We start from the raw sequence: 26,602 nt of genomic DNA, 5'->3' as shown, positions 1-26,602 counted from the left end.
ATAAATAAGCCGGACAGAGTTGTCCCTCTTCAGGCGATAGAAACCGTGCTGTCCCCGGCCGTCCTGTTGGCTCAGAGCTCCACAGACTAAGTCTACAGGTACAAATTAGTTTAGCACCAAATGTATCGCAAGAAGCGTTGCAAAACTCGAGAGCGCAAACATGGCGCTGTGGGATGCGAGAGAGCACACTGGAGCGTTAGATTCGAGAGGTTATCACTGAGTTGTGGTTGTACTGGAAAAGTGACTCAAGTGAAAAAAACACGAGTAAAGATTTTTTTACAAGCTCTCAAGTCATATTTTACAAGTGCTCACATCGGCTCTCACTTTTGCACCAAATTTACCTTCATAAACAACACACTGCGCTCTGAAATGTGCAGAGAGAACCGCATTGTTGCCGCGCCCTACGCAGAAACAAGGGCATAACTTTGGGTTCAACATTGAGAGGGTGGGGTGGGGGGGGTAATTAAGATCTCCACTTTTGGGCAAAATTGTGAGCATCAAACACTTCATTTTTCTGCATAATGGTGAATTGGTGCATTTTGTTTTCTGCATCAAGTTGTGATGCAAATGATACACACACACACATACATACATATTAACTGAATGTGGGGTTTTTTTTTGGGGGGGGGGGGGGGGGGGGGGGGGGGGGGATGAGGAAGAGGGAGGAGCAAGTTAGCCTCTGTGTTGTTTGTCAATACTTTGAATGTCAACAAGAAGTCACATCACCCGTCGCTTAGAGCACCTTCTGCTGCCCCCAAGTGGCCAAAGTCATGATCAACACATGTTTTGGATACACTTTATGGTCAGCATTTTTCAGTAATAGCCATTTAATGAATTCAATGCCTACATTAATGTGTGCCTACTTTTCAAATCAGAACACTTGATTTGTACGTAGACATTGTATGTTGTTGGTCATTGTTGCTTTTCACATAGGCCATAAACCTTTTTTTCATGCGCTTATGTAGGTGTGTATTTTAGGTTTTTAGCTACTTCTATCTTCCTGTAAAGTTTTGTTGGACATGTGTGGAAGTAGCTAAATTGATCAATTTAAAACCAAGTCAAAATCCTTTCATGTCTACATATCCTTTTTCTGATTATTTGATGATTTTACAACAAAACCTCTCTTACTGCTGCTGCTGCTTCCCATAAGGTGATTGGTGGAACACGAGGGTGGCTAAGTCACAGAAACGCAATGTACTATTTGTTTTTTTGAAAAAACTCCCACTAGGTGGCAGAAACACATCAAATGAGCTGACATAAAATACCACCATCATGATGCAAACAATGATATACTTATTCAACAAACATGGAGCAACATTGTGTTTCCAGCCACCGGATGGATAGAAGTCCAGCCTTGGTTTAGCTGTCAACCAACACTTGATTACTCTTTGCTATTTGTGGGCAGGGGCGTTGAACTGGAGGGCAAAAGGGACCCCTGTACCCACAAGGCCCAACAAAATGCTACAATGAATGGCTGTGGATGCTGGGAGGGGCCCATAGAGAATGGCTTTTTAGAGGGCCAAGAGTTTTGTTTATGGGTTTATCACAGCTCCCTTTCTCCGCAGCGCTGTGGAGATCTGTCTGGCAATGTGAGACTAATCACAGTTTGTCTGCCCCTCAGCAAGTTGATGAGAACATCTGACTGCAAAATGTAAAATCAAAACAATATACTTAAAGTCTAAAAAGCTAACTCGGGTTACAATACTGTGAAATACCTTCGCTGGGAAGCTCAAATAAACTAAAACAGTAGGATTTTATTAAATATAAAAGATACAACATAAAATAGATTAACAAATTGTAAATAGAAATAAAAACATACATATTAAATATAAAATACATTCAAGGCAAATACACATTTATACATGTAATAATTGAATACATGACATAATACTCTTTGAGTATCATGGAAAACGCTCTTTAAATAAAATGTTTTATTGTTATTGTTGTTATTATTATTGTTATTACATAGCTGATTAAAACAATAAATATGATACATTCATTGTAAATAAATAATTTAACAGTAATTTATCTGAGGTAAAAGCCTTGTTTTTGGTGCATGCTGCGGGGAAGGTAGGTAATAACGTAGCTGCTTCCAGAAGGAGGCGGAGGCCGGCATGGAGTTTACGCCCTTCCAGGTGACACAGTTTCCAGCTGTAAGGCCTCTGGTAACAAACCTGATCCCAATACATCTGTTTCACTGTGCGACTCTGCTCTATACAGTCCGGCACTGCCTCTGCTACTGCTGCAACCAATCAGAGTTTAGACTATACACTGCTTCATTATGACTTTCAGGTAGATTTTCATTAGAGTATAACTTTAAATACCTACCTTTCAGACATTGCGATCAAGACAGAGACTGTAACCAAAGTTCTCTTCCAAAACATTCTCCTGCCCTTTTCTGTCATTTTCATGTAGTCCTGCATCTGTGCTGCTCTTGTAACAGATCAAAAAGGCATCATGGCTCTTTCCATCTAAGATGACAAAAACAAACAAAACAAGCTTAGGTAGGAGACAAGATGGCTGTCTGCTTATGAACACCGTTCTAGGAACAATATACACCTGTTAACAAAAGTTCTTCAAAACGTGAATAACAAAAGTGAACAAAACATTCAAACATTTATCCTACCTGAGGTGTCCATTTTTAGCTTCAAATACACAGCAACTGCAACAACAGTCACCACCACGACGCACAAGATGCAGAAAGTGAGGTAGAGGGAGGAAAAGGACACTGTAGGGACATAAAGGACAAATAACTCCTTCAAATATTATTCCTTTAAAGTAGCAAATGCCAGATGAAACATCCCTGTAATTTGAATGTATGGATTAGAGATGTGTTGATTAAGTACAATTTAGGGTCATTAGTTGGAGCTTTATGATAGTAAATTTAACCCTGCTGGAAAGAACCATATACAAAAGCAAGAATAGGAAAGCCGAAGCTTTATCTATCCATCCATCTCACATACATTTTTGGGCCAAGTTGATGGTGACAAAGCTAGAGTGTCCAAATACAGATTCCAGGTTACAGGTGTAATTTTTTAATAGATCCTCCTCTGACACTTTTTTAAAGACGAGAGATGCTGTCATCTTTATTTCTCCATCATTATTTTCTCTGAAAAGAAAAGGACAAAGATTACAGTAACTCTGATGTGTGTGTGTGTGTGTGTGTGTGCGTGTGCGTGTGCGTGTGCGTGTGCGTGTGACTACGTATAACATTTGCACCCCCGGTACAAAGGAGTGTTGTGAAAGCCATTACATCTGTGCAAAGTGTTTACCTTGTGGAATTGGAGAAAACTGGTAAGCTGTTGTCCGTTTCCACGAGAGATTTCCCACTTAACCAGAATACCTCATCAAAGTCTGAATACATAACAGCTTTACAATCAATCACCTTTGTTGAACCTAGAAAAAGCAGAGTTTATAAGATGATTAATTATTATTTTATTTGAAAGCCATAACCACATGTGTGTATATGTGTGCATCTACCCAATAAGACAGCAACTCACCTAAATCTACATGAAATACACCGCTTTCGCTGGGTGAAACTATCACTGATTGTCCAGATTTGTCTGTGCAAATATTAGAGAAAACAAGTGAGAATTACATTGTTTTGCAAAGTAGGTTGTCTCATACAGGGAATTTGCTTTGGTGTATTGGTACATTAGTGCATAGACAAGAAATAAATGAAATAGATTTTTTTTACAACATTTAAAATAAAAACTAGAACTACAAGCAGGTATGAAGAGGTCCAAGCCTCCCAACACAAGTCCCCCTGGTGCAAGTCAACCGCCCCTGAGGACAAGCGGAGCTCACAAAAGCGGAGCCCTCAAAAGGAAAACCCAAAGCACGACGCCAAACTAAGTGCGAGCTCCAAAGTCTGTAGTGAAATATAATGCACATAGTTTAACGTAACAAAATTCTTTTGATAGCTTTTAGTCAGGTCCATCTGCAGATCAGGTTTTGTCCAGATGGTTACACGGCCTAGAAGGAGTTTGAAAAAGAAAGTTTTGCACATTGCGCAATATTGCAAAAAATATGGCCTGTTTCATCAGATTCAGCTTGATTCAAGGAAGACGTCGATGTAAGGGGTATAATGCGTCATGTGTGATGTGAGGGTTGTAATCAAAAACACGTGTGATGTCATTATAGCGTCACCTAGTGGTCCATATTTGTAATTTTTAGTGTGTGAGGTCTAAACCATTGTATATCTACAGTGTAAATTTGAAGTTTCTCACCTTAGTGTAAGTGGTGTATCCAAACTTGGGTCCCATAGGCCAGGCCTACTTTCACAAATCAGTATCCTGTTGTAGGTGTTTCCTCGGGAGTACCCCTGGATGGTAGGCTATCTTCTAAATTTTGTAAAAATCAGATGAGCCGTTCATGAGATATCTTGTTGTTCTTGTAGCGCCCCCTAGTGGCCAATTCCTTTTATTTGGTGGGGATCATCAAAGCATCATGGCAAACCAGAATCTAACGTTGCGCATTGATAACATTTATTTTGGAAGAGATGTGTGTTTTCGTAGCTAGCTATACAAATTTGTGCGTAATTTTGCTTTTTCCAGAACTTTTTACTACTATTTCTACTATGACTACTATTAGTATTTTTAATGTGCAATGTACAGTTTGGGAGTTATAAGGCAAAACACGTTTGTTTCTGCTATAGTGCCATCTGATAGTGGAAGTTGGATTTGGACCAGTCCTGAAAATGGCATCCCCGTACCATGTACGGTTTAGGCTGTAGTATCCCTTATGTAAATGTGCTGTATTTATATAGCGCTTTTCTAGTCTTAACGACTAATCAAAGCGCTTTTACATAGTACAGGAAACATTCACCATTCACACACATTCATACACTGTGGCCGAGGCTGCCGTACAAGGTGCCACCTGCTCATTAGATAAACACTCAAACACATTCACACTCCGATGCGCAGCATCTGTGGCATCTTGGGGTTCAGTGTCTTGCCCAAGGACACTTCGACATGGGACTGCAGGGCTAGGGATTCAACCACCAACCTTCCAATTGGCAGGCAACCGCTCCACCACTGAGCCACAGCCGCCCACTTATAGGTGGAGAAAAATAATAATCCTTAGGAAACAATTAGGTTCTACAGCTCCTCTGTATCTGTGAACCGTGTTGCACATCAAACGCCATTCCCAGCCCCCCCTGGCTTGGACCCCTAAAAATACTATTTAAAAATATTAGTTCATCATCTCAATCAATCATCTCAGTTGGTAGAGCAGGCGCCCATATATAGAAGTGCAGTCCTCAAAGCAGCGGGCCGGAGTTCGACTTCGACCTTCGGCCCTTTGCTGCATGTCATTCCCCCCTCTCTCTCCCCTTTCATGTCTTCAGCTGTCCTGTCAATAAAGGCTTAAAAATGCCCCAAAAATTATCTTAAAAAACAACAACATTAAATCTATGGAGATCAGATCAAAAAAGTACTCTTTTCTTACCCTTTTGTTGGACATTAAGCACAACTGTAAAGGTCATGTTACATATTTGACCATAACACAGATACGATCTGGTACAGGTGTAGACACCACCATCCTTCTCTTCCACACTTGAGAAGTAACTGTCTGTTGGCAAGGACTCGCCCTCCTACAAGATGGAAAACGAAGAACAGTTTTGCAACGGGAAATTAATTAAAATCAACCTAAAATAGAACAAAACTCCACATTCTGTAATAATTAATGATTTATTTTTATTTTCTCAAATCTGACGGGTGACAACATGCAATCAGAAGTCCTGACCACATTTCTGGAGCTTGCTATATGGTATAACTGCTGTTTTTACATACCTTGTGCCATATAATGCCATTGCTGGTAATATTCGGGATGTTTCCAGCAGGTATGTTCACATCAGGGCAATGCAATGTGAAGGCCTCATTTGTGGAACATGTTGCAGGGTACTGGAACCTCTCTTTGTAATCTCTGGACTGGGTTGTGACAACTGTCAGCCTGAACCAGGTGCTGGCATTCCTGCCATTTCATAAAAGATATGATTAATATGAAGGTTTCACTTTACATTTAAATCACAACCACTAACAATGAATGAATGTGAAAGTAGAGACGGAGAGTAGATCCAGTTTGTTTTGGTATTATTTGGCAAGATCTGTACCTGCCTGCCATCACCACATAACAACAGCCTTTAAATGGCAGTTGGTTTGTGGCTGACAAGGTTTCATGCTGCCAACGGGCAGAATTTAAAGCAGAGTGACACCTGCAGCTCTCACTCTTCCTTCTCTGTCTAGCACCTCCCATAAGGAAAGCACGGGCATGGGCACCAATAATCTTTCATTTTTATACCAATGGAATGCTGGTATGTAGCAGCAATTCTATGAGATTGACCGTTCTGTTTTCTTTAGAAAGCCCTTTGAGATGGTATACTGTGATTTGAGGCTCTAGATGGCAACAGAAACATTAACTTGAATCAGCCGCAGCCGTAAACTAGGGTCAACAGAGGGCTAAACTACTGTTAAAGATTTTATTTCGCACCAAAGTTAAACCGGTACTTTTTAAAGGAGACCAAGATGCAATATGATCCTTTATTAAAAGGGATCAAAGTTAGGCCCGCAGAGTAACAAAAGTTAATACAGTGTCAGACTCTTATAGAGGTCTATAGGTTGTCCATCCTTCTCTCCTCCAATCAAAAGGCCTTGGCATTCCTCACGGAAAACAGTTCTGTAGAGTTAAGATAGTCTTGCATTGCCAGACCTACCTTCACAGCACTGCGAAACAAGGTCTGGCTAGTCCACACAGCACGGGAGAAAAACATGCTCTGGCTTATTGGCTTGTCTTTAAAATAATCCCAATTGTCTTGGGCGGCGCTAAGCGCCGGACTCTATGACGGTGGAAGCTATGTAAAAAAGAAGGAAGTTGTTTTGGTGGAACCATAGACTGTATTATTATTGGACTGCTAATGTGTGACGTCACCCATTGGTTTGTGGAGATCTGATTTGAGCATAGACAGTTAAAGAAATGGGCCGACAGATCCCGTTGTTCTGGACGGAGACCAGTGAAGGATATTAGAAGCACTTTTCTGGTGATAGCTGAGTGTTACTTCAAAGCCTCCAACTGAGCTTGCGACGTAGATGTGACGTGAGCAATGAGTCTGAAAGTCTGTGCCAAGGTTGCATCATAACCACGCAACGTACTGTCGCATAGTCGACAAATCGCCGTATTGCCAGGATTAGCACGCAGGCAGTTTGGACACCATTAGCTGTTTAGGTTTAATTACTAATGTTACCTAGCATGTTACAATTATTATAGCAATAATTAACCTGTGCCTATGTTATGTCCTAACATGTACTGTACCTACGCTCTCTGTCTCTGCTGATTGGAAATGATTGAGATTTCTCTTGGCACAGCCTGTTGGAACTCAGACCTCATGTAGACTATGGTTCAGACAACCTTGCCGCGCGCCACATTTACGCTTCCTCTCACACAGCCCCTGGTGTTTCCTTGTTTGGAAGGCAGCAGTAGGCGATGCCACGGCTTCGGCCTCTAGTCCTTGTAATGCGGCCATGCAACAAGGAGACTCCAAAAGTTGTGTGAGATAAAACGTGACAAACTAGCCAACAAACTAGCCGATGACAAACTAGCTGGTGTTGTAAAGGCTAACCCTGGCAGACCAGCTCTCCCAACTGTTTTCACAGCAAATGTCTGCCCCCTACATAATTCCATTCCTGTGTTTACTGTAAATAGATTGACCACAATGAAGTCTATCATCTGATAGTTTAGCCTTGAATTAGCTGCAAGCCTTTGGCTGCAGTAAACACAACTTTCACAGATTGTTTAATGCCTAAACAGGGCCAAGGGAGAGAGGCAGAGGTCCAGTTTTCTCTCAGTCTACTTGAAAAACAACATGTGGAAAGATTTACATAGATTCTTTGCCCAATGACACCAAAGATAAACGGCTTCTCCCAGCTTAAAGATATAATTACTAATAGAATTACTAATGTAAAACCTCATCTGTCAGTGATCTTAGTAGCTTCTAGCCAAAATAATCCTTCAGGTGTAAAATGTGTTTAAATGCCTTAAATTTACAGTTTTGTTCAATGCCTGTCTCAGGAAGGAAATACGTGCATGTTATTAACTGGGGTTTCTGTGGAAATTTACCTTTGAGTGCATGAGTAATTCCCCTGATGGTTTACAGAAGCACTAAGAATCACAAGGCTCCTCTCATGAATCAACATGGCTATCTGCCTCTGCTCAGCTGATGACACGTTGTTGGTCAGATCCATGACCTGGGTGGTGTAACTGGTCCAGATCAGTTTGCCATCATACCCCCTGTAACGAGGGCAGTACAGCACCACCATCTCACCGTCCTTGACAAATATCTCTCTGGGTCTCAGGGGACATCCACCTGCAAAGTTTCACAGATGTTAGTTAATTTTTGTTAGTAAAACTAGAATTTTAGGTTACCAGGGTAACCACAGTAATCTGTTAACCCAGTGAGATGTCTAACTATAGAAAGTGCCCTCAGGCGTGACTAATCATGGAAGATCCAGCTACACCACATCTGTCAGAAGACAGCCCAATCATTTTAAGCTGTTACAAGCTAAAATTAACCTTAATGGTTAGCAGAAAATACAGCAGACACCCAACTCACCTCGACATGCTAGCTAACATTCCGTAGTGGTAGAAATAGGTAGACTTGAGTCACAACAGCCACAACAGAAAAAAGTAACCTGAGCCTGAGCAAATATTTCTTCCACAAATCCTAACACTAGATCCCCACGTTCAACAAAAATCCACACGCCAGCACAATTGAGGAGTTTGTATGATGTATTCAGGAAAGAAAGCTTGAATTGCACAGGCACTTAAAAAGGGGGTTAGACTGGCTCATGCTTCCATTATTAGTCACCCTTTCCATAGTAAGATACCCCACTCGGTTACCAGAGAACATGAACTTGTTTGTGGAAATTAAGAAGGAACTTCCAAAAATATCATTGTATGCTCACACGTTGACTGAAATGTGACTGGTTAGTCTCGCAATCAAAGTATCTCTTAATGGACAATGTACTGCTGTTAACCAATCAAAGCATTGCTTCAATTCTGAATTTACAGTATAAGATTATTAAAAGGAATGGTTAAACATTTGCCAGGTATGCACTTACCAGCCGAGAGTAAGATAAAGATTGACAACACTTACATGTCTGTGTGGAGAATATGAAGTTATATCAAGGTAGCTTAGTTTAGCACAATGACTGGAAACAGAGGTTTTGTGCAAGATTAATTCTTGACTGAGTGCAATAAAGATAAAATCTTGTTGTCGCCATGAAGTTTCCAGTAACCATCACAAAGTGAAAGAAGTCACTGCACTTAGTGCCACACGTAAATCCTTGTAAAATTGTTATTTTTACTTTGGCTTTTGTACAGATAAAAAAAAGACTGCTTCAAGTATTTGTACTTAGCTTAGATAACCATTTCCTACTCATGTCCACAGCTTCTAGTTTGTTTTGGACCACTCGCACGCCACTGGAGCAACTAGAGGTTAAGTGTCTTGCTCAGGGAGACAGTGGTTGGTGTATCACAGTGAGAATCGAACCCAGGTCTCCCACAGGTTGTACTTGTGGTTGTACTTATTTTTTCATACACAAGTAAGTATATATAATATTTTATGTTTATAAGTTTGCAGCTGCCATTATTTTCATTTAAATCTCAACTTACACATTTGTGAATGAATACACATTCAGATAACGGTCACGTGAATATTTTTTTTAAGTGAAAATTGTAATATACAAATTAAGATTTTTGTTCTTAAGGTTCTCACAATATATTCTACTCTCTTGCATTTTGCTCACATATAGCTTGATATATACTATTTTGCCCTTTGTGAAACATTATCATGAGTTTGGTTGCTGAGACTATAGTTTTATGACACAATCTGAAGACATCACAAATTGTGGCTAAATTAGGGAATTGGGAAGTTGGTCAGCAGCTTCTGCTTAAGTACTCCACACTGATGCATGCTTTGGCATATGTTTATTTCACGAGGATTGTTGATATTTTCCAGCTGCAAAAGCAACGCTGGTTTTGCTAACCTTGTGAGTTTGTGTGTGTGTGTGTGTAACAATGCAACTTGATCTTCAAGACACCTACTGTAGCAAACACTACCACAGAGGCAGTTTGGAGTACTTTGCCAGGTGTTTATGTGTCTGTCTGTTGTTTTGCTGTTTTTGTCACTGCAATATATTCACAATCTAATGCAACTCAACACTTAACAGGTGTGTAGTTGAGATCAAAAAGAAGGCAGAGTTCGAAGCTTGGTGTGGTCCGAGCAAGGGCACCAAAAGGAAGTAGGTAGGAAGTAGGAAAGGGGCCATTAAGACTATTGGAATGTAATACCTGGACTTTTGGAATGTAATACCTTTTTTGTGATCAAACCAGTAAGGGCAACAAGGCCTAGAATCAATAATTAAACTGATGAATTAATTAAGATCCGAGATTTGTTAAAATGTATTTAGTCAGTCCTGGCTCTATGGAACAATTTTTCCGAGGATTATAATAATCAATTAACATGACCTGAGCCCAATTTACCATTGTAGTTTGTCGAGGTAAACTTAGTTTTAAATACTTTATATCAGTTTAGTCCAGTGGTTCCCAAACTATAGTACAATACGGTCACAGGCTAAATCTCAAAGGATGGACTGATGAGAATTGTTGTTTTAAATGTTATGTTATTTTTTTGACTTTTTGTAAAATATGGGATCATTTAAGTTGTCTGGTTAATGTATTGAAAATATTAGATTAGATAAGCAATGACTCTTTGGTGGTGTTGCGGCTGTAAGCAGTCCAAAAGAGTGCTGCCGCGAGGGACTAAATACTGAGAGATGCACACATGTCACGCGCTCATGATCATATTGAAATGATTCCATATTACATATGTACAATACACTTAGCACTGTTGTTACCTTATGTTATTGTTAACTGGTGAGTAGAAATAATTGTGTAATACAGCATGCTGCGTTGTGTGCGGTGCGGTCAACAAAAGTGTTCCTTCCCAGCTCCACCCCCTCTCCGTCAAGGCCCAAAGAACCAGGTGCACAGGTGAAGCAGACAAATATATCACTTCCGCTCAAACCGTCAGGAAAACGCCCACCACCTACAATATTAGCGCACAGTACAATAATCAATAAATGAGACCATACAATGTGGCTCCTACAGGTGGAAATGCAAACAACTCATAGATATCTGAAACATGACAAGCAGCCGGAATAGCGAAGTTGGGAACTACTGGTTTATTCTTTAAAGCTGTAGTGCGTAGTATCTGTCTCCCCCCCGTGAGGAATTCAAAGTAATTACAAAAATAATTGTTGGCGCGTCCACAAGTCTTCCGTGACCTTGCACTGCACACCTCCCTATCCACACAGTGGCTGTTAGCCAAGAAGGACACTGAGGATTAATAAAATATGCTTGAATAAAATGAACATAATTAATGTTAAAACGTTACATTTATTTTCAGTTTACGATTTATTTTCACTTCCTCCGTTCCCTGACTACTAGTGTTATAAGCCAATCAGCGGTTTGCGCTAGCTTGTTTCAAGCTAGAGACACATTCGATTAATATGAAAACATATCCCAGAGAACGGTCGACTCAGTACGCGTTATTAACCCCTAGCTTCATTTTGCGCCAGGATTGTCCTTTAATTCGTTATTTTTAAATTCATAGGTTTTTGTGTGACACCTTAATTTTAAAAAGTAAGTAACTACTAAATAGTTTAAAGTCACTAGTAAAATTAAACTATTAAAATAACAATAATGTAATAAGTGAAGAGCACAATATTTTCTTTTGAAATGTAATACAGTTTAAAGTTAAAGTGACCTAAAATGGAAAAAACAAATGTAAAGTATAAGTAAGTAAGTAAGTAAGTATCAAGTTTAGCACTGGAGTAAAGTATTTTCTTACATACTAAGAATGACTAGGCAAATGTATCCATAGTGTATTAATAATGAAACAAGATTAGGTAATAAGTATTCTCATTTTGAATTATGAATTTTTATCCCACATAGTCTGGATATGCCTGTTACAGACGTTAGAGATGTATACATTATTCAACGTGTCTAATGACATCAGGAGTGACGGAGTAGTAATTCTCATACCTGATGCTAAAGTGAGGAGAATCAGAAGTATTTTCACAGTCATGATGAGAAGAAAGCACATCAGGATCCAGTCTAGTGTCTTCTTGGAAACTTCTTGGTGTCGTTCTGTGGAATTACAACTGAGTTATACATTGTCCTCTTTTTATTAAATCCAACGGAGAACTGAAACTAAAAGGAGGAGTGATTACATAACCAGCCTCCTTTTTGAGCTTGTTGTGCTCCTGCCATGTTATTATGTGAGCCCCATTGGGAGATACGCTCCAGAATGTTGTTTGAGCAGTTTAACAAAATTACAAGTTATACTATGCCTCAGTCTGTAGTTAAAAACAGAGACTTAAACAGAAACAGGATCTGCAGCAATTTGCGGTACAACAAAAATAAGGAGAGTGTTTTTTTATTTAAATGAAACCATGGAAACCTATTCTGGTACAACCTCAAAATACAATTATGAACCTAAAAATGAGAATAATATGGGTGCTTTAGATTTTTACACTGCATGTGGTGGAAAGGAGGTTTGGGTCTTATCAGTGTTTGGCAGCTGCTCGACGCCCTCCCAGATCCCCGCTATTCATGTGATTGCAACGGAAATTGTCTTGATAGAAACACTTTGTCCAAATTCCCCCAAATGCACAACCCACCTCCCTTTATTTAATTAGCTGAATTTTTCATTTTTCCTTCAGTTGACTATGACATTTTATTTTCTGTCTACTGCACTTGCCAATATTGAGGAGTAGCCTAAGCTGCTGTTTCAAATTCCTAGGCTTCTTCAAACTGCTACTCCTAAAATTATCAAGAGCTTGGATATTGAGTTAGGGGCTTAATTTTTTCTGAACTGGAAGTTTGGAAGGCTGGTAAGCAATGCTTCACTAGATTAGGCTTGTTTATTCATTCTTCTTCATATTCCTATTCATCTCAGCTGATTGGCTGGCAACTGACCCCATCCCAGTTAAACAGTCATTTTTATGCTTTTTTTACAGCCCGACAAACGAGGTAGTGTTAGGAGGCGGTTTGTACAGACAAAATGTATGTAATTATATCTCAAGTGAAGCAAACTGCTGATTTTTATTTGTTCTTGTTTGCCTTAAAAACTGGTTACGTTATAAATAAAATAAATTCATGTGAAATAATTACTCTTTTCTTTACGTATTGCAACATTTTTATAATTTTGTATAATTATTCTAATTATTTCAACGGTAAAGATTAAAAGTGTTTGTAATTTCTGACTATCAGTGTGTTCTAAGTGACAGTGTGTTATTGTGGCTTGGAATGAGTTTTGCAGGATATATGAACTGTTTAGTTCAGGTGACTGTAGAAAGGTGACTCAGGTGACACACACACACACACACACACACATCAGAAGGGTGCCTCCTCTGGATGGTGTTTTACAGACCGACACTCATATAGAAAGCAAATAAAAAAACATATGTGCAATTATGAAATAAAACTGAAATAAATTAAATTAATTGAGAAAAAAAAGGTTTTTAAAAATAAAAACTAGTTATTCCTTCAATAAACTACAATGACTGATTTCTATCATCTTTACACATCTTTCCTCTCATTTATTTATTTTAGGATTTAGGATTTAATGAATATTTATTTACGTAAGTCTATTTATTTACTTATTTAAAACTGACTAATATAATAATAAATAATACTTGTTATTTTACTGATTGTTTTTAATTATTAATATGAAAGTCTGAAGTTAATGCAGAAATAAATAGGCAAAAATCGAGTCCACCCTCCTGAATATGACGTTGTTCGTCTTCCAAATAGACAATAAATGTGTCCAGCATTATAATATTGAGGAAACATGAACTCAGAAAAAGCTTTGTTGTAGTTTCATACGCTGCGCTGCGGGGGTGCATTGCTACGGGCAACCGCGGCTCTCAAGAGCTCGACGTGATCTCCGGCAGTCACAGCCAAGCAGGGAGACGACATCACTTACAGGGAAAAGTTTAAAAAAACCTTCATCCTGTGAGGATTTCTTTCGGACGGTCATGACTGACATACTGCGGCTGGTGCCAGAAGCGGACACACGGACTTTACCCACTCTCTCCCAGCTCTCTGAAAACGGTCGGACAACCCTCCACCCACTCTTTCTTTGGAATAATTGTGTGGTAAACTGTTTATTAAGATGCTGGTACTTTATATCTTGTGTAGGCTACACTGCTAGTGAAGTGCGCATGCGTGTCCATGTCTCCATTTAACCAAATCTAATGTTTTTTTTTTCAGATATTAACTGTATTTGGGCTGATATGTCCGCCTACATTGAACGACAGATGACCTTACAGAAGGTTAGCCCATCTATCTATCTATCTATCTATCTATCTATACATTGATTGATTGATTGATTGATTGATTGATTGATTAAATAAAACAGGGGGTCAACCTGGCAGGACTGGGGACCTTCACCTTCTCTCAGCAGAAGTTGGACATAGGAAACAAGTTCACAATGATCCAAAGACCCATCTTTCTGCTGGCGGGGAAACTAGTCCAGTCTCTGGGTTTAAAGCAGCTCAGGCCACTGGCTGCAGGTGAGCTCCTTTTTAAATAGTAGCTATACATATGGACCTTCTGAAGATATATTTATTCACAAACTCACCTGAAAAATAAAAAGAGTGGCACTAAATGGATAAAATATACACAATCAGGAAAATTAAAGGCCCTAAAAACATCTTAAATCAACTTTTTACTATGAGTGATTGGGTCCAATAAAGACCCAATGTAAATCTTTTAGTTATTTTACAAGAGATTTCTTTTTTTGTGATGTCACACTCTCACAATCAGAATCTGATCTTAGTTGGTGGTTAGGTTGCTGTCAATCAAATCTGATCAAACGACAAAGTCCTAATGAAACAAGCTGAGATGAGTTACTTAATGTAAACTTTTACAATACCTAAACGTGTATTATGTCTTTAATTGTTGCCTATTTACTCATGAATATTATAGAATAATAAGATTTTAAGCCTCAATTTGAAGTTGAATAGGCTTTAAGTAAAAAAGGAAGAAATGAGAATGCTGGACGGTCACAGCTACATTAAAATGAGGAATATATTATTATATTATAAAGGTTTGTTGGTTTGTGTTTATGTCCCTTGCAGCAGCACACTTACCAGTTGTGCAACTGAACTTTGCAGCTGTGTCGCAAGATACTCCTTTCAGTCGCGACGTAGTGGAGGGCTGCATTAGAGAAACTCTTCTTCTCCTCTTCAGAGCTTTGGCCTCTGAACAAAATGTATTCCTCAACTTCCAGGGAATTGGAGTTTTGTCCTTCAAGAACAACAAGGTGGATTTGCCTACTTCTACTGTATTCATAAGTTGCACACTATGACCACTGGTTTTCTGGTAAATCCAATCTCATCTGATATTATTCAAAGGTGCGGATGAAATTCAAGAAACAATTTATCAATGCCATGGATGGAACCGGGCGGCTGCTGTTAGCCTTTAACAATGTGAGTATAAAGAAGTACATTTTGCGTGTCACAGTTAGTCTGTTACAGTGCATGTTACAGTACAGTATATAATGAATGTAAATCATATGTATTGATACAGATCATCTGTACTTTTGCCCCTGCAGAGACCGGGGAGCAGTGTCTCTTTACTATCTGGTGGCTTGTCCAGGCTGCAGAGGCCACAGACCGCCAACCCTGTCGCCTTGCCAACTGTCTGCTCTCCCCAGCCGGACAACCAAGCTGGTGACAAAGATCTATGGTGCTTGTCACCAGCTCCAGACCAGAGGAATGCAGGAGGTGAGAGAGCTTTTAGCACTAAACTAGGTATTGAAGCAAATCCAGATCCTTTCAGATCTCTGATCAACTTGCTGCAAAGGAAAAATATTGTTTTTTCATCGTAGCTGAATCTGAAATAAACGTGGTGGAAATTATGTTTATTCTCGTTTATCATAAAAGAAATGTGTGCTAATGGTTTCAGCTGTTTGGAGAAAGAGTTATTGTCATTTTTGGGGATATAAGGCTTATTTGATTTCTTACTTAAATGTTAGCCTACTCTCCGTTTAATATATAGCTACAGGCAACGGCCGATTAGCTCAGCTTAGCATAAAGACTGAGTGAATGAGGGGGGAACGTCTAACCTGGATCTGTCCAAAGACAACAGAATCCACCTGTTGGTGCTTCTAAACTCAATAATTAACATGTACTATCTAATGTTTAATCAATACAAAAGACTCAGTGTGAAAATGACAATTGGTGTTTTTTTGGGGAGCTATGTGCAACATTTCTTGGGAGTAGTGACTTCCTGGAGTCTTGGCTGGTTGCTGGGAACCTTTTGGTAACAACAAGACTTAAGGAGGTTTTTGTGCATACAGGCTAGTTACTTTTACAACGCTTCCAGCTTTATGCTAAGCTAAGTTGAGGCTATAGTAAATAGTTTCATTTGCCCCCATGAGGAATTCTAAGTAATGACAACAGAACTGTAGGTGTGTCCACATCACCCCCACCCCTCCTCCACACAGTTGCTAGTTGCCAAGGAGGACAGGGATGATTACAAAAAACATGATGGATGTTTATCTTCACTTGAGTTTCTGCACGTGAAAGTCGGCAGACAACATAATCTATCAAAAACAAAATGATTAGGGTGCAACAAATGTTAACATACAGCAAAGATAGAATAGCTGTTAATTTCATTATGAAAGAATCAATAACGATAGACTTGGCGCTGCCATTTAAAGCTACTCCAATGGCGGTTTCCCACTGCGTGGTATCTACTCGATTCCCCTCTACTCGCCTTTTTGGGTTTTCCATTACAAAAAAAAAGTCCCTGGGACCTGCTACCAGGTACTTATTTTAATACTACCTCAGTCAAGGTTCCAAGACACCAAAAGGTGACCTGGTGGAAACCTGCAGACTACTGGTTGGTCGGATCACTGCGTTTTTAACAAATAAGATTGCAGAGTGTGTGTCCAGAACAAACGCAACATTTAAAAAAAAAAATCTAGCCAGACACTGACAGATTATCTACTCTCTGCACTATTCTCACTTTTCAACTGTTCAATATTAAGGGCTATTAGGGGCTTTAAGTTGTTTACAATATTGCACACTGTTACTTTTAAAAAAACAAGACAATATATCAAATTTTATTTAGCTATTCAAGTAGCGCATCAAACCCTCCCGTACATCCCAGTCTTCTTCCTCTGCACCCTGTAACAGTGTCCCCCCCGGCTCTGCTGGCCCAAATGCATCCCAGTTGTTGTCAAAAACCTCTCCATGACTCTCACAAAGATTATACAAAGCACAGCAGGTCAGGACCAGAGATTTCACCAGTTGTACATCGAACGCCCACCAGACGGTCTGCGGCGGTGATTTTGCAAAGCGTGAATGCTCTGAAACACAAACAGTAAACAGCATACATGTTGGTGTGTAATCATGGTTGCTAAAGTTGATGTACTTTATACAGCGTATAGTAAATAGTGACCGGGGCACCTTAAACATGCAAACGTTAACAGGAAACTTTACTCACCCTTTTGTGTAGGCAAACAACAGTCATGTCAACGTCTGAGCTTCGTCGGAATTCCCAAACTCCTGTTTGTTTTTTCAGCGGTGATTTTTGTTGCTTCCTACAGCTTCTTTTGAAACATAAAATTTATTCTGACTGTAGCAAGTAGCCGACGTGCTGTTGTGAGTCGCGCTGAAAATTACATCATCACGCGTAGCCATGGTGACCAGCCATGCTGAGGTGTTACTCAATCTGCAATGGAAAACGGACGCAGAATGCATCAAATCGAGTAGAGTCGAGGCGAGACGAGTCGAGCGGTTACCAGCAGTGGAAAAACGCCATAATGGATGTTGGGTGACGTTACTTCTTGTTGACGTTGTTGAGTAAATTAAGTATTTTCAAACAATACGAGAACACTGCGGGTGTAGCTTTGGGGTGCAGGTGGGCATACTTTATTTTTGTTGCCATTTGTAGACCCTGGGCTGTCTACAGAGACCACTTTTTTTACAGTGTATTCTGGAGACAGGAAGCTCGCAGCTTGTGAGGAGATGTATGCTGTATGTGACAACAAATGTTGTAGCCTAAAACACGCATGACATTGCTTAGAGCACTGTTAAATAGCAAGAAAAGTTCAGATATGTTTTGGAACAGTGAACCTACTCAGACTTGTGTGTCTCCACAGAAGTTTCCCAACAAAGAGAATCTAAATCTCATTAGCCACTGCAGCCTGCCAAGATGAAAGCTGTCAGCCTGTCTGAAAACCTGAATCCAAAACCGCCCGTGGAGGCCACAGACAAGTACAACACACACAAAGACACAAAAACACACAGACAGACAAGCACACACAATCTATGGGGAGGTATAGTTTGCAGGTAGATGAGTCAGTGAGAGCTGAGAGCTCAGTGGTGGTCTTACATTGTTCCAGCCCTTAGGCAGGTTCCAGCTCCATCAATGATGCACAACTACCTGTGGGACAGATTTCTCTTCTGTCATTGCCTACCTGCACTGTCCTGCAATGCGAGCGAGTGCACACACACACACACACACACACACACACACACACACACACACACACACACACGTAAATAATCTGTTTCCCCTCCCAGGCCTACCACCTCCATCACACCAACAGAGGTCACTCCAAAACTACAGGAACCTCACGTGAACATTAGCTGCTCTGGCCACACCCGTGCTGGACAGGTGAGTGTTTAAAAAGTGGGCAAAGCCACAGTGGCGTTACCTATTGGTTTGTGGACTACATTTTTAAAGCCCAGAGTTTGGCATTTTGGAAAGCTGTAGCTCGGGAGGATACGCATTGCTAAGCCTCTATGATGATTAACATGTCACCATGGTAGCAACTTGTTAATCACAAGTTAGCATAACATTGTTGCACTACATTGTTATCTATATTACTCTAGGGCATACTTATACTTGGCCCCGTTGCCTTGAACCGTGCCCGGACATGATTGTTTACTGAAGTAGAAGAAGTAGGATAATTTCTCCATAGACTTATTTACAATCAGAGTTATTTTTGCAACCAGTGGAGTCGCCCCCTGGTGGCCATTAAAAAGAATGCAGGTTTAAGGCACTTCAGCATTGGCTTCACTTTTCAGACTTGTGGGCTATGTCCACTTCTTTTATACAGTCTATAAAAGTCAAACAAGCATTCTCTAAAAATGCAAAAGCCTGTGAGGAAAATGAAAATAACTTAATGTTCACGTTTCTAATTATTACAGCTCATGATTGTAATAACTGTCGTTTCTTGTCATCGTAGGAACTGTGCTACCTGTGTATGCAGAGGGCACAAAGAAATGTTCCAGTCTATCTGAGGCAGCAGCAGCAGGCAGAGGAGAAAGTGTACGAGAAACTCTTACTGCTTGAAGAACAAAAGAGAGACAAGCAGTACATGGATGAAGAACAGGTGTGGCGTGACCCTTGTGTTTTGCTGGAATGCATTGTGTGCACGTGGTGTGTTTGACAAGGACAAGGACAAGAAGTGAAGCAAATACGCATCTTGCATCATTCGTGCGAATGTGACGGCTAGAACGCTCAATCAATCTGTGTTAATTCCCCGATAGTCTCGCTTTGCCAGCCCTTCCTACACAGCACCACGCCGCCCTCGGGTGTCTCTGGCTATTCTATACACCATCCATGGGACAAAAATCGGCTCTGGTTTAGTGGCATTTCTTTAAATTAATCACAATCATCATGAGCGGTGCTAAGCACCAGTCAGAGCCATGTTGCCGCTGCAAAATAGCCTCGGGAAGGAAATCGTTTTGGTGAAACGTGTACGTTCAAAGTTTGTTTTAGTCGTGCAACAGAAAACTCATATTCAACAGATAGTCTAGATAGCTGTCTGGATTTAACCTGCAGAGATCTGAGGAGCAGTTAACCATAGTCCTTAGAAATCGACCAAAGTTTAAAATTCAAACACAAAGACAGCGACATGTAAAGGACATCCGGCCAAAAAGTCATCCGGCGGCAACGAAGTGGAATGTCGTCGACAGACTAATCCCCCTAAAACATCAAAACAGCCTCCTTGAGCTAAATGCCCATATATATATATATATATAATACATTTTTAATTTCATTTGATTTAATTACTGTAACACAAACACAGCAAAGGCTAATGAGAATCTTGTTAGTTTTTAAGTATTTGGTCCTAAGTATTGGATAAAAGTACATGTTGAGCTGATAAATGTGCTACATGAAGGGAATGACAAAAGGTATTACAACTGATACTGAAGGGAACATGCATGAACCAAAGAGCCATCCATCAAATAGTTATTTATTATTATTAATAATTAAGATGTTGCAGTCAGACCGACTCAGAGACCAACATTGACCTTCCCAGAGTCTTTGCGATTTGCGAGTGCTCTGGTGATTCCTTTGTGGTTTTTAGTCAAAGCAAAACACAGAATGAGAATGGAGAAACTGCTGGTTCCAAGGTCAGAGGCAGAAGCAAGATTAAACTCAAAGCATTATGTCAAGAGAAAATAAAAGCAGCAATAAAAACACAAACAATACAAATATCTCAACAATTGAGGAGTTAATGGTGGTTCCAGACTGGTTGGTGCCAGAGAGCTGAGAAAACAGCTTGATCCTCTTTACAACACAGGGAAAGGGGTGTTGGATGATGTGGGATGTTGAAATTTAAAATGGAAATACATTGAAGTGCTTTGCATGTTGAGTTTGCCAATATTATTTAATGGTTCTATAAAACCTCCCTCGGAAAAAAGTATATATGTTACCCTGTATATGTCATGCCCTCAGTGTCTATTGTTTCCAGTTAATATGATGATAAAAGGTGTGTGTTTTTGTGTGTTTTTATCAGGAAAAGCTGAATGAGCACCGTCAGCATGCAAAGCAGGTTGCTACATTTAACCTGAAAATGTCAGAGAAGAAAGAAAAAACGTACAGTCCTCTCTTCCCCGTGAGTAGAACCTGGATGTTAAAGTGTTGTAAGTTATGTCCTGGTAATTTAGGTAACACTCCTTGAGCAGCTAGTTTGTAAGAAGTACATCAGAGATGCGTCTGTTAACAGTGAAGCCAAACAAACTCATGTTGTTTTGCTGAATCTAAATACACATACTGAATGGCTTTTGAAGAAAAAATGCTGAGCATAAACACCAAGCATGAAATAATAAGATTGATTAACTATTGTCAGTCAATGCATTGTACAAGATTCTTTAGCTGTGCTAAAGTCTTCTCTTGGCTGCTTGTGTTTAGACTTCATTTGTGTTCCCGGCTCGGCCCTTCACTCCTGCCAGGAGGATCCAGCAGCATCGCTACATGAACGACCTTCAGAGCCAGATAGAGACACGGCGGCAACGTGATGCTCAAGACCAGCACAAGCGCCGCCTCATGGAGCGTCTAGACCAGGTCCAGCTGGTCCAGGAGTGAGTCCGTAACAGTGGTACCGCTCTGGCATTTCACATAATTATCGGTTATGATAAATAGTGTGTCATCTGGTGTGTATGTGTGTGTTTTAGGATAGCTTTGCAAAAGGCTAAGCAGCTCCAGCAGAAACACAAGCAAACTATGCATTACAAGAGGGCTCTGGACACTCAGGCAAGAAAATGTCTTCACAAAGTTGACTTTCAGACTTTAGCTAAATATGTTGTGAGTATTTTTTGTAGTCTTTGTATTGTAGCAGTTACAAACAAAGCGCCACAAGCAATTTAGTAAACAAACAGTGATTTGAGTTCATGAAGTTAAAATTAGGTTATACGTGTTCTTGCATTCAACATGTTTTACAAACACTTGCAGCAGTATTGGGTTATTGGCTTTTTAATTATAAAGTTAGTTTTGGTTAACATAACAGCTCTGGTGTTAAAAGGATTTACAAATATATATATATATATATATATATATATATATATATATATATATATATAATATATATATAAAGAGAGAGAGAGAGAGAGATTTTAGAGATATAGATATTTTACAGAAATAATTTTATCCTTCTATATTTTCTATAATATCTTCTATATGTTCTTGGATTATTAAAGCATCTCAGGTCTGGAGAAGATTACAGACGTCTAACTGTGCTGTTGTGTTGTTCAGGTTGAGGAAGGTTGTAGGTCAAAGGAAGGCAGCAGAGTAAAGCTGCCGCCCATCCTGTGCCTCCAGCCTGCCCAGACCAAACACTTAAAGCATTAAAAACATGTCAAACTGGATCTGGTTACTTGGTTTATTGCACTATAAAAAGATGTCTGAGTCATATCTTGTCATTAAACCTACATTTAAATAAACCCTTAAATTACTGGATTTACCGGAATTTTTCCGACTTTGTTTAATAAAGAAGCATAGTTTTACACAGCAAAGTCTGTTTACAGGTCTCGGGGAGCTGACTTGTGATGTCACTTGACACAGCATTGGTTGTGGCTGAAAACTTTAATGTTAGAAACTAGAAATCCGGCGGTGTGGAGTTCTGTCTGTAGCCTCATCTCTTAGGCAGCTTAAGGCTACAGTAGCAGCTACTAGCATAAAACTTTGAATCTGGGACTGAAAAAAACAAACTGATAACCAATATATATTTTTTGGGATAACAACTAAGGGCACCTGCAAAATAAAATTCACTGAGTTTTGTTTTGACCTTATGGGCCAAAAAGAACATGGCCACCACAGCACATCTGGCCCAGGGGCTGTACAATGCCATGGTCTGGTAACCGTAAAACTGAAATAAGTCTGTTCTTTCCTTTAGGTGGAAGATAAGAAGTGTACAGACCCTCCAGAGTGCCAGCATGACAACTCCGGGTTTAACCGCTGTGAGACAGCAGCCAATAACCCAGAGAGCCGACAGAGGGCACAGAAGGTCTTATTGCTGCCATAAACTTCATTTTTCCAGATGTGGCCTCTTGTAGATGTCAGAAATAAGAATCTTTATTATCTCTGCATTGTTTTTTTTTGCAGTAACGCTGACAGAAGAGGCATTCAGAACCTAAAGTAAAAATAGCAATACCACAGTGTAGAATTAATGAACTATTATTATAAATTATATTATTGGAATATTCATTCATTCTTATAGTCATTGATGCATTTACATGTTATCAGAAGTTTTATGTTGCGGTTGGTTAAGATGCAGATAATTAAACTGCTGCTCAACTTAATGTTTTATTTTCAAATAAATATGTGAAAATGTATACCAGCAAAATTATTACAAATTATAGATGTTAGATACATTTGATGGAGTAAAATCTACAACAATGCCGTCTAAAATGGTGTGAAGTTAATGTTTGAAGTAGCATAAAATGGAAATACGGTACGTACAAGTCTCTCGAAATCATACCTAAAGTATTTGTGTAAAGGTGCTTCTTTTCTACAACTGGTTTTTGGTTGACAGGCCAACAAAAATGCTCAGGCCTATTGTAAATCACACACATATACAAAACACATATTAGGTGACTGATTATTACTTATTTTGTTCTAACATTACACCAAACGGTATTATTTTATTATTCCTGCCTCCATTTTAGTGTCCTTGAGAAAGATCTAATATCTGTGTTAAGGTTCATGCTTTCTGATGTTTGGTACTGATGTTTGTGTGTGTGTACATGTGTTTATTTTTTTTTAAATGTATCTACTATTTTATTAAAGTGTATGTGATTTTATTTTACATATTGGCAGCTCTTCCAGGTAAATTTCAATGCTGCCACTCAGAGGAAGAAAGAAGAACTGCACAACCGCCGAGAACAGCTGGAGAAAGAGAGAGAAGTTCTCAAACACAACAAAATGGAGTGAGTAAAGGCGGGATAACAATCAAGATTTAGAGAAAAAGCAGCAACCCTGGTCCAAAAATGTTTTCTTTATGTGTAAACTAGTTTGTCTTTCTGTGGTATTTTTTTTTTGTCCAGGTTAATATTGGACCGCATAAGTCACTTTGAGAGGAAGCAGAACATCAGTAAGTCACTGGAGGACGAGTGGCGTCGTAGTGCGAAGCTCAAACACCAGCGAGAGGACGAGGAGAGGCACTTCCTGAGGTGTGTAGATGTAGGACTACCTTGCGACTGCATGAACATTCACAGGTGCATTTACATCTATTTCAATAATCATACGCTGGTTAACCATTCACAGACACAATGTGGTACTTAGTCTTACTCAGGCAAGGGTCAGTATAACATTCTGACGGTATGATAACCTTCAGCATAAATATCACTGTTTCATGGTATTGCAATGACAGCTTCACAATGTGTTGTTTTTAAATGTCTGCATACATTTTTTTTTATTACATTCAATTTTTTTCAATTGAATGTAATATATTTACATAATATATAATTTATTTTTAAACACACTGCACACTGGCAGGGAGAGGGATTTCTTAACTGCATTTTCTGTCCATGACGACTCAGCTAATCCCACAGGAACGAAACATTTTAGTGATTGAAACCGTGACTTTTTCAAAACGCGGTACACCCTGAAAGCGGTAACCGGCTCATGCCTAGTCTGACTGGCACTGAAGTTGTTGCACTCTAAGACAATTCCTTATTTTAGTACCTAGTTTAAGACAGGCTATCTAAGACACAAACAACTGTCCCATTTTGACATCTTACATACACAAATTTGATTATCCACCATAAAGGCATAATTTCCTATGGTTTGATAAAGTACTTATTGGACTTTAACTTGTCATTGCACCTACAAAAAGGTGGCTGTCCTCAATTTAGGTCATCCTGTATGTCTCATCCGCGGTTTTTCCTGCATCTACCTTGTTTGATTGAGTGTTTATGTGTGTGTGTTTGTGCATGCGTCAGTCGCGGGGGGAACAGAGCAGCAGCCCCGCCCGCTGCAGCGAGGCCACAGGATTGAATCAGCAGCAACTTTCAGCGGCTTTATAGTGAAGAAAACGTTACAGAGTACCTTGATGTTAAAATGTATACGTGTTGGCAGGATGGTCTGAAATGTTTTGCACCGTCTTTCTCTGGACGTTTTGTTGGTAAGAGGTTCGAGTCACACACGTCTCGTCTTCATATCAGAAACACGGAAAGGAATTTGACCTGTTCTCCCTCTCGCTTGGTCAGTGGCTGCACGTGGGATTGCTGGGACTGTAGCAAGAAATGAAATTGCGATAAAAGGCCCCGGCTGTCAATCCATGTCTTCCAGTGATGCAGGGCCCTGGCTTGGTCCGGGCCAGTAAGCAACTGCGTACCCTGCTTACCGATAGTTACGTGTTTGAATCACTCCATTCTCATTGGCTACTTGCTAATGTGGCAGGTAGATTGTTACCCGCTAAATCCAAAATTGTGGGCGGGTGTTAATTTCAGGCCCTGGTACTGACTGACCTAAAAGATACACCTTGGCCTACATCAGTCATGCTATACAACATGTTTTTTTGGTCATTCAGTCATCCTTCTTTTGCTTTTTGCTTTGTGTCCGTGGTCAGGTCTGCTGGTCAACTCCTGGTTGATAAGCTTGAGCAGTACAGGCGCTGCTGCCAGTGTAAGAGGAGGACCACCAACTGTGGAGAGACCAACATCTGGAAAGACTCCTATTATCTTTCTGGCTCACAGTTCATGATCTGATGAACAGTGTAGCCTAGAACAGCACATCAATACCTGAACAAGATCTCAACCTTGTAACTCATCATGTGACAATCACTGAAGATACTTGGATGTGTTGGTGTGCAGCATGCACTATCCTCTGTTTTAATGTGAGATTTCTTCTTGCTCCTTTCCTAAATTAGTCCTTGGAGTTCTTGTTTGTTGTACTTTGTATTTTTCCTATAATATTGTTGTTTTTGGCATTAATATATACCCAGTTTGCATGTTACAATGATAATAATATCCTTTGTTGTTTAATAGTGTTAAAAAATTTGCTGATGTCAGCTGATATTTTCAATCCATTCAGGAACCACCTACATTACATGTCATTTAGCTGAAGCTTTCATGTATTTCAGAGGTTGCACACCTCTGGAGCAGCTAGGGGTTTAAGTGTCTTACTCAGGGACACATTGGTTGATGTTTCGCAGTGTGAATTAAGCCGAGATCTCCCACACTAAAGGCATGTGTCATATCCACTGCGCCATCACCACCCACCTAACACGGCAATGGCCTACGTCACCCTAGCAACCACCTAGTAACACCATAGCAACCAGCATAAACACCTTATCAATCATCATCAATAAACACCGACACCAGGATTGAAATAGCAAAACCCTGTCTATACACTATGTATACTAAACAGATTGTAAAGACCTTTGAGATGAATTTGTGATGTTGGGTTATGTAAATTAAACTTACTTGACCCCCTTGAGCAAATCTCTCATTCAGTTTGGTTCAGAGGCCCAGAGTAAGAATCCTCCTCTATAGTAAATGCGGTCTACATAGACTTATTAACATACAAAACATTTTTTTTTTGCTTTCGAAAGGCTTACACTGTGAAAATAAGCCATCAGTGGTTGAAAACAAATTGGAGGAAAAAGAAAAGTAAGGGAAAACAAAACGAAATGAAGATGAAAGAAGGTATGTGGCCTCAATATGGGAGGACTGGTTAAAAGAGTTCTATAGATGATAAATGTGTTCCAGGATCATCACAATATTATCCTGGCTGT

At 39.7% G+C, this 26,602-nt stretch overlaps 2 protein-coding genes across 2 annotated transcripts; one reads left to right on the top strand and one right to left on the bottom strand.

The window, feature by feature from the left end:
* Nucleotides 1–1,163: 1,163 nt before the first annotated feature.
* On the bottom strand, nt 1,164–12,219 carry LOC117946441 (X-linked interleukin-1 receptor accessory protein-like 2). The gene is made up of 10 exons (XM_034874605.1): nt 12,100–12,219; nt 8,113–8,359; nt 5,793–5,973; nt 5,449–5,593; nt 3,501–3,563; nt 3,273–3,396; nt 2,964–3,109; nt 2,627–2,728; nt 2,329–2,471; nt 1,164–2,242 (listed from the first exon to the last, which is right to left on the bottom strand). Exons 1-9 carry the CDS (start codon nt 12,158–12,160, stop codon nt 2,332–2,334), a joined length of 1,209 nt encoding a protein of 402 aa, XP_034730496.1. The 5' UTR covers nt 12,161–12,219; the 3' UTR covers nt 1,164–2,242; nt 2,329–2,331.
* Nucleotides 12,220–13,948: 1,729 nt separating this feature from the next.
* Nucleotides 13,949–25,902, top strand: LOC117946424 (coiled-coil domain-containing protein 81-like). Its single transcript, XM_034874570.1, is given in 16 exon segments — nt 13,949–14,172; nt 14,332–14,393; nt 14,480–14,633; nt 15,201–15,385; nt 15,477–15,551; nt 15,677–15,875; nt 18,233–18,347; nt 18,657–18,750; nt 19,325–19,471; nt 20,885–20,983; nt 21,280–21,449; nt 21,543–21,621; nt 22,760–22,870; nt 23,683–23,792; nt 23,910–24,035; nt 25,436–25,902. Coding segments are annotated over 16 exon segments (1,941 nt in total). The 5' UTR covers nt 13,949–14,096; the 3' UTR covers nt 25,575–25,902.
* Nucleotides 25,903–26,602: the final 700 nt, after the last annotated feature.

This window comes from Etheostoma cragini, chromosome 1 (genome assembly GCF_013103735.1).
Source record: "Etheostoma cragini isolate CJK2018 chromosome 1, CSU_Ecrag_1.0, whole genome shotgun sequence".
Classification (NCBI taxonomy): Eukaryota; Metazoa; Chordata; class Actinopteri; order Perciformes; family Percidae; genus Etheostoma; species Etheostoma cragini.
The sequence above is the reverse complement of the archived record's forward strand: the minus strand, read 5'-3'. Positions and strand labels throughout refer to the sequence as shown.

What these genes read in the sequence shown, in the direction of transcription:
- LOC117946441 (XM_034874605.1), bottom strand. Translation starts at nt 12,160, where the DNA reads ATGTGCTTTCTTCTCATCATGACTGTGAAAATACTTCTGATTCTCCTC. An exon ending in GCTTAATGTCCAACAAAAGG is followed by an intron (nt 3,564 to 5,448) that starts GTAAGAAAAGAG and finishes ATATTTGCACAG; the next exon opens with ACAAATCTGGACAATCAGTG. An exon ending in GTTTTCTCCAATTCCACAAG is followed by an intron (nt 3,110 to 3,272) that starts GTAAACACTTTG and finishes TTTTCTTTTCAG; the next exon opens with AGAAAATAATGATGGAGAAA.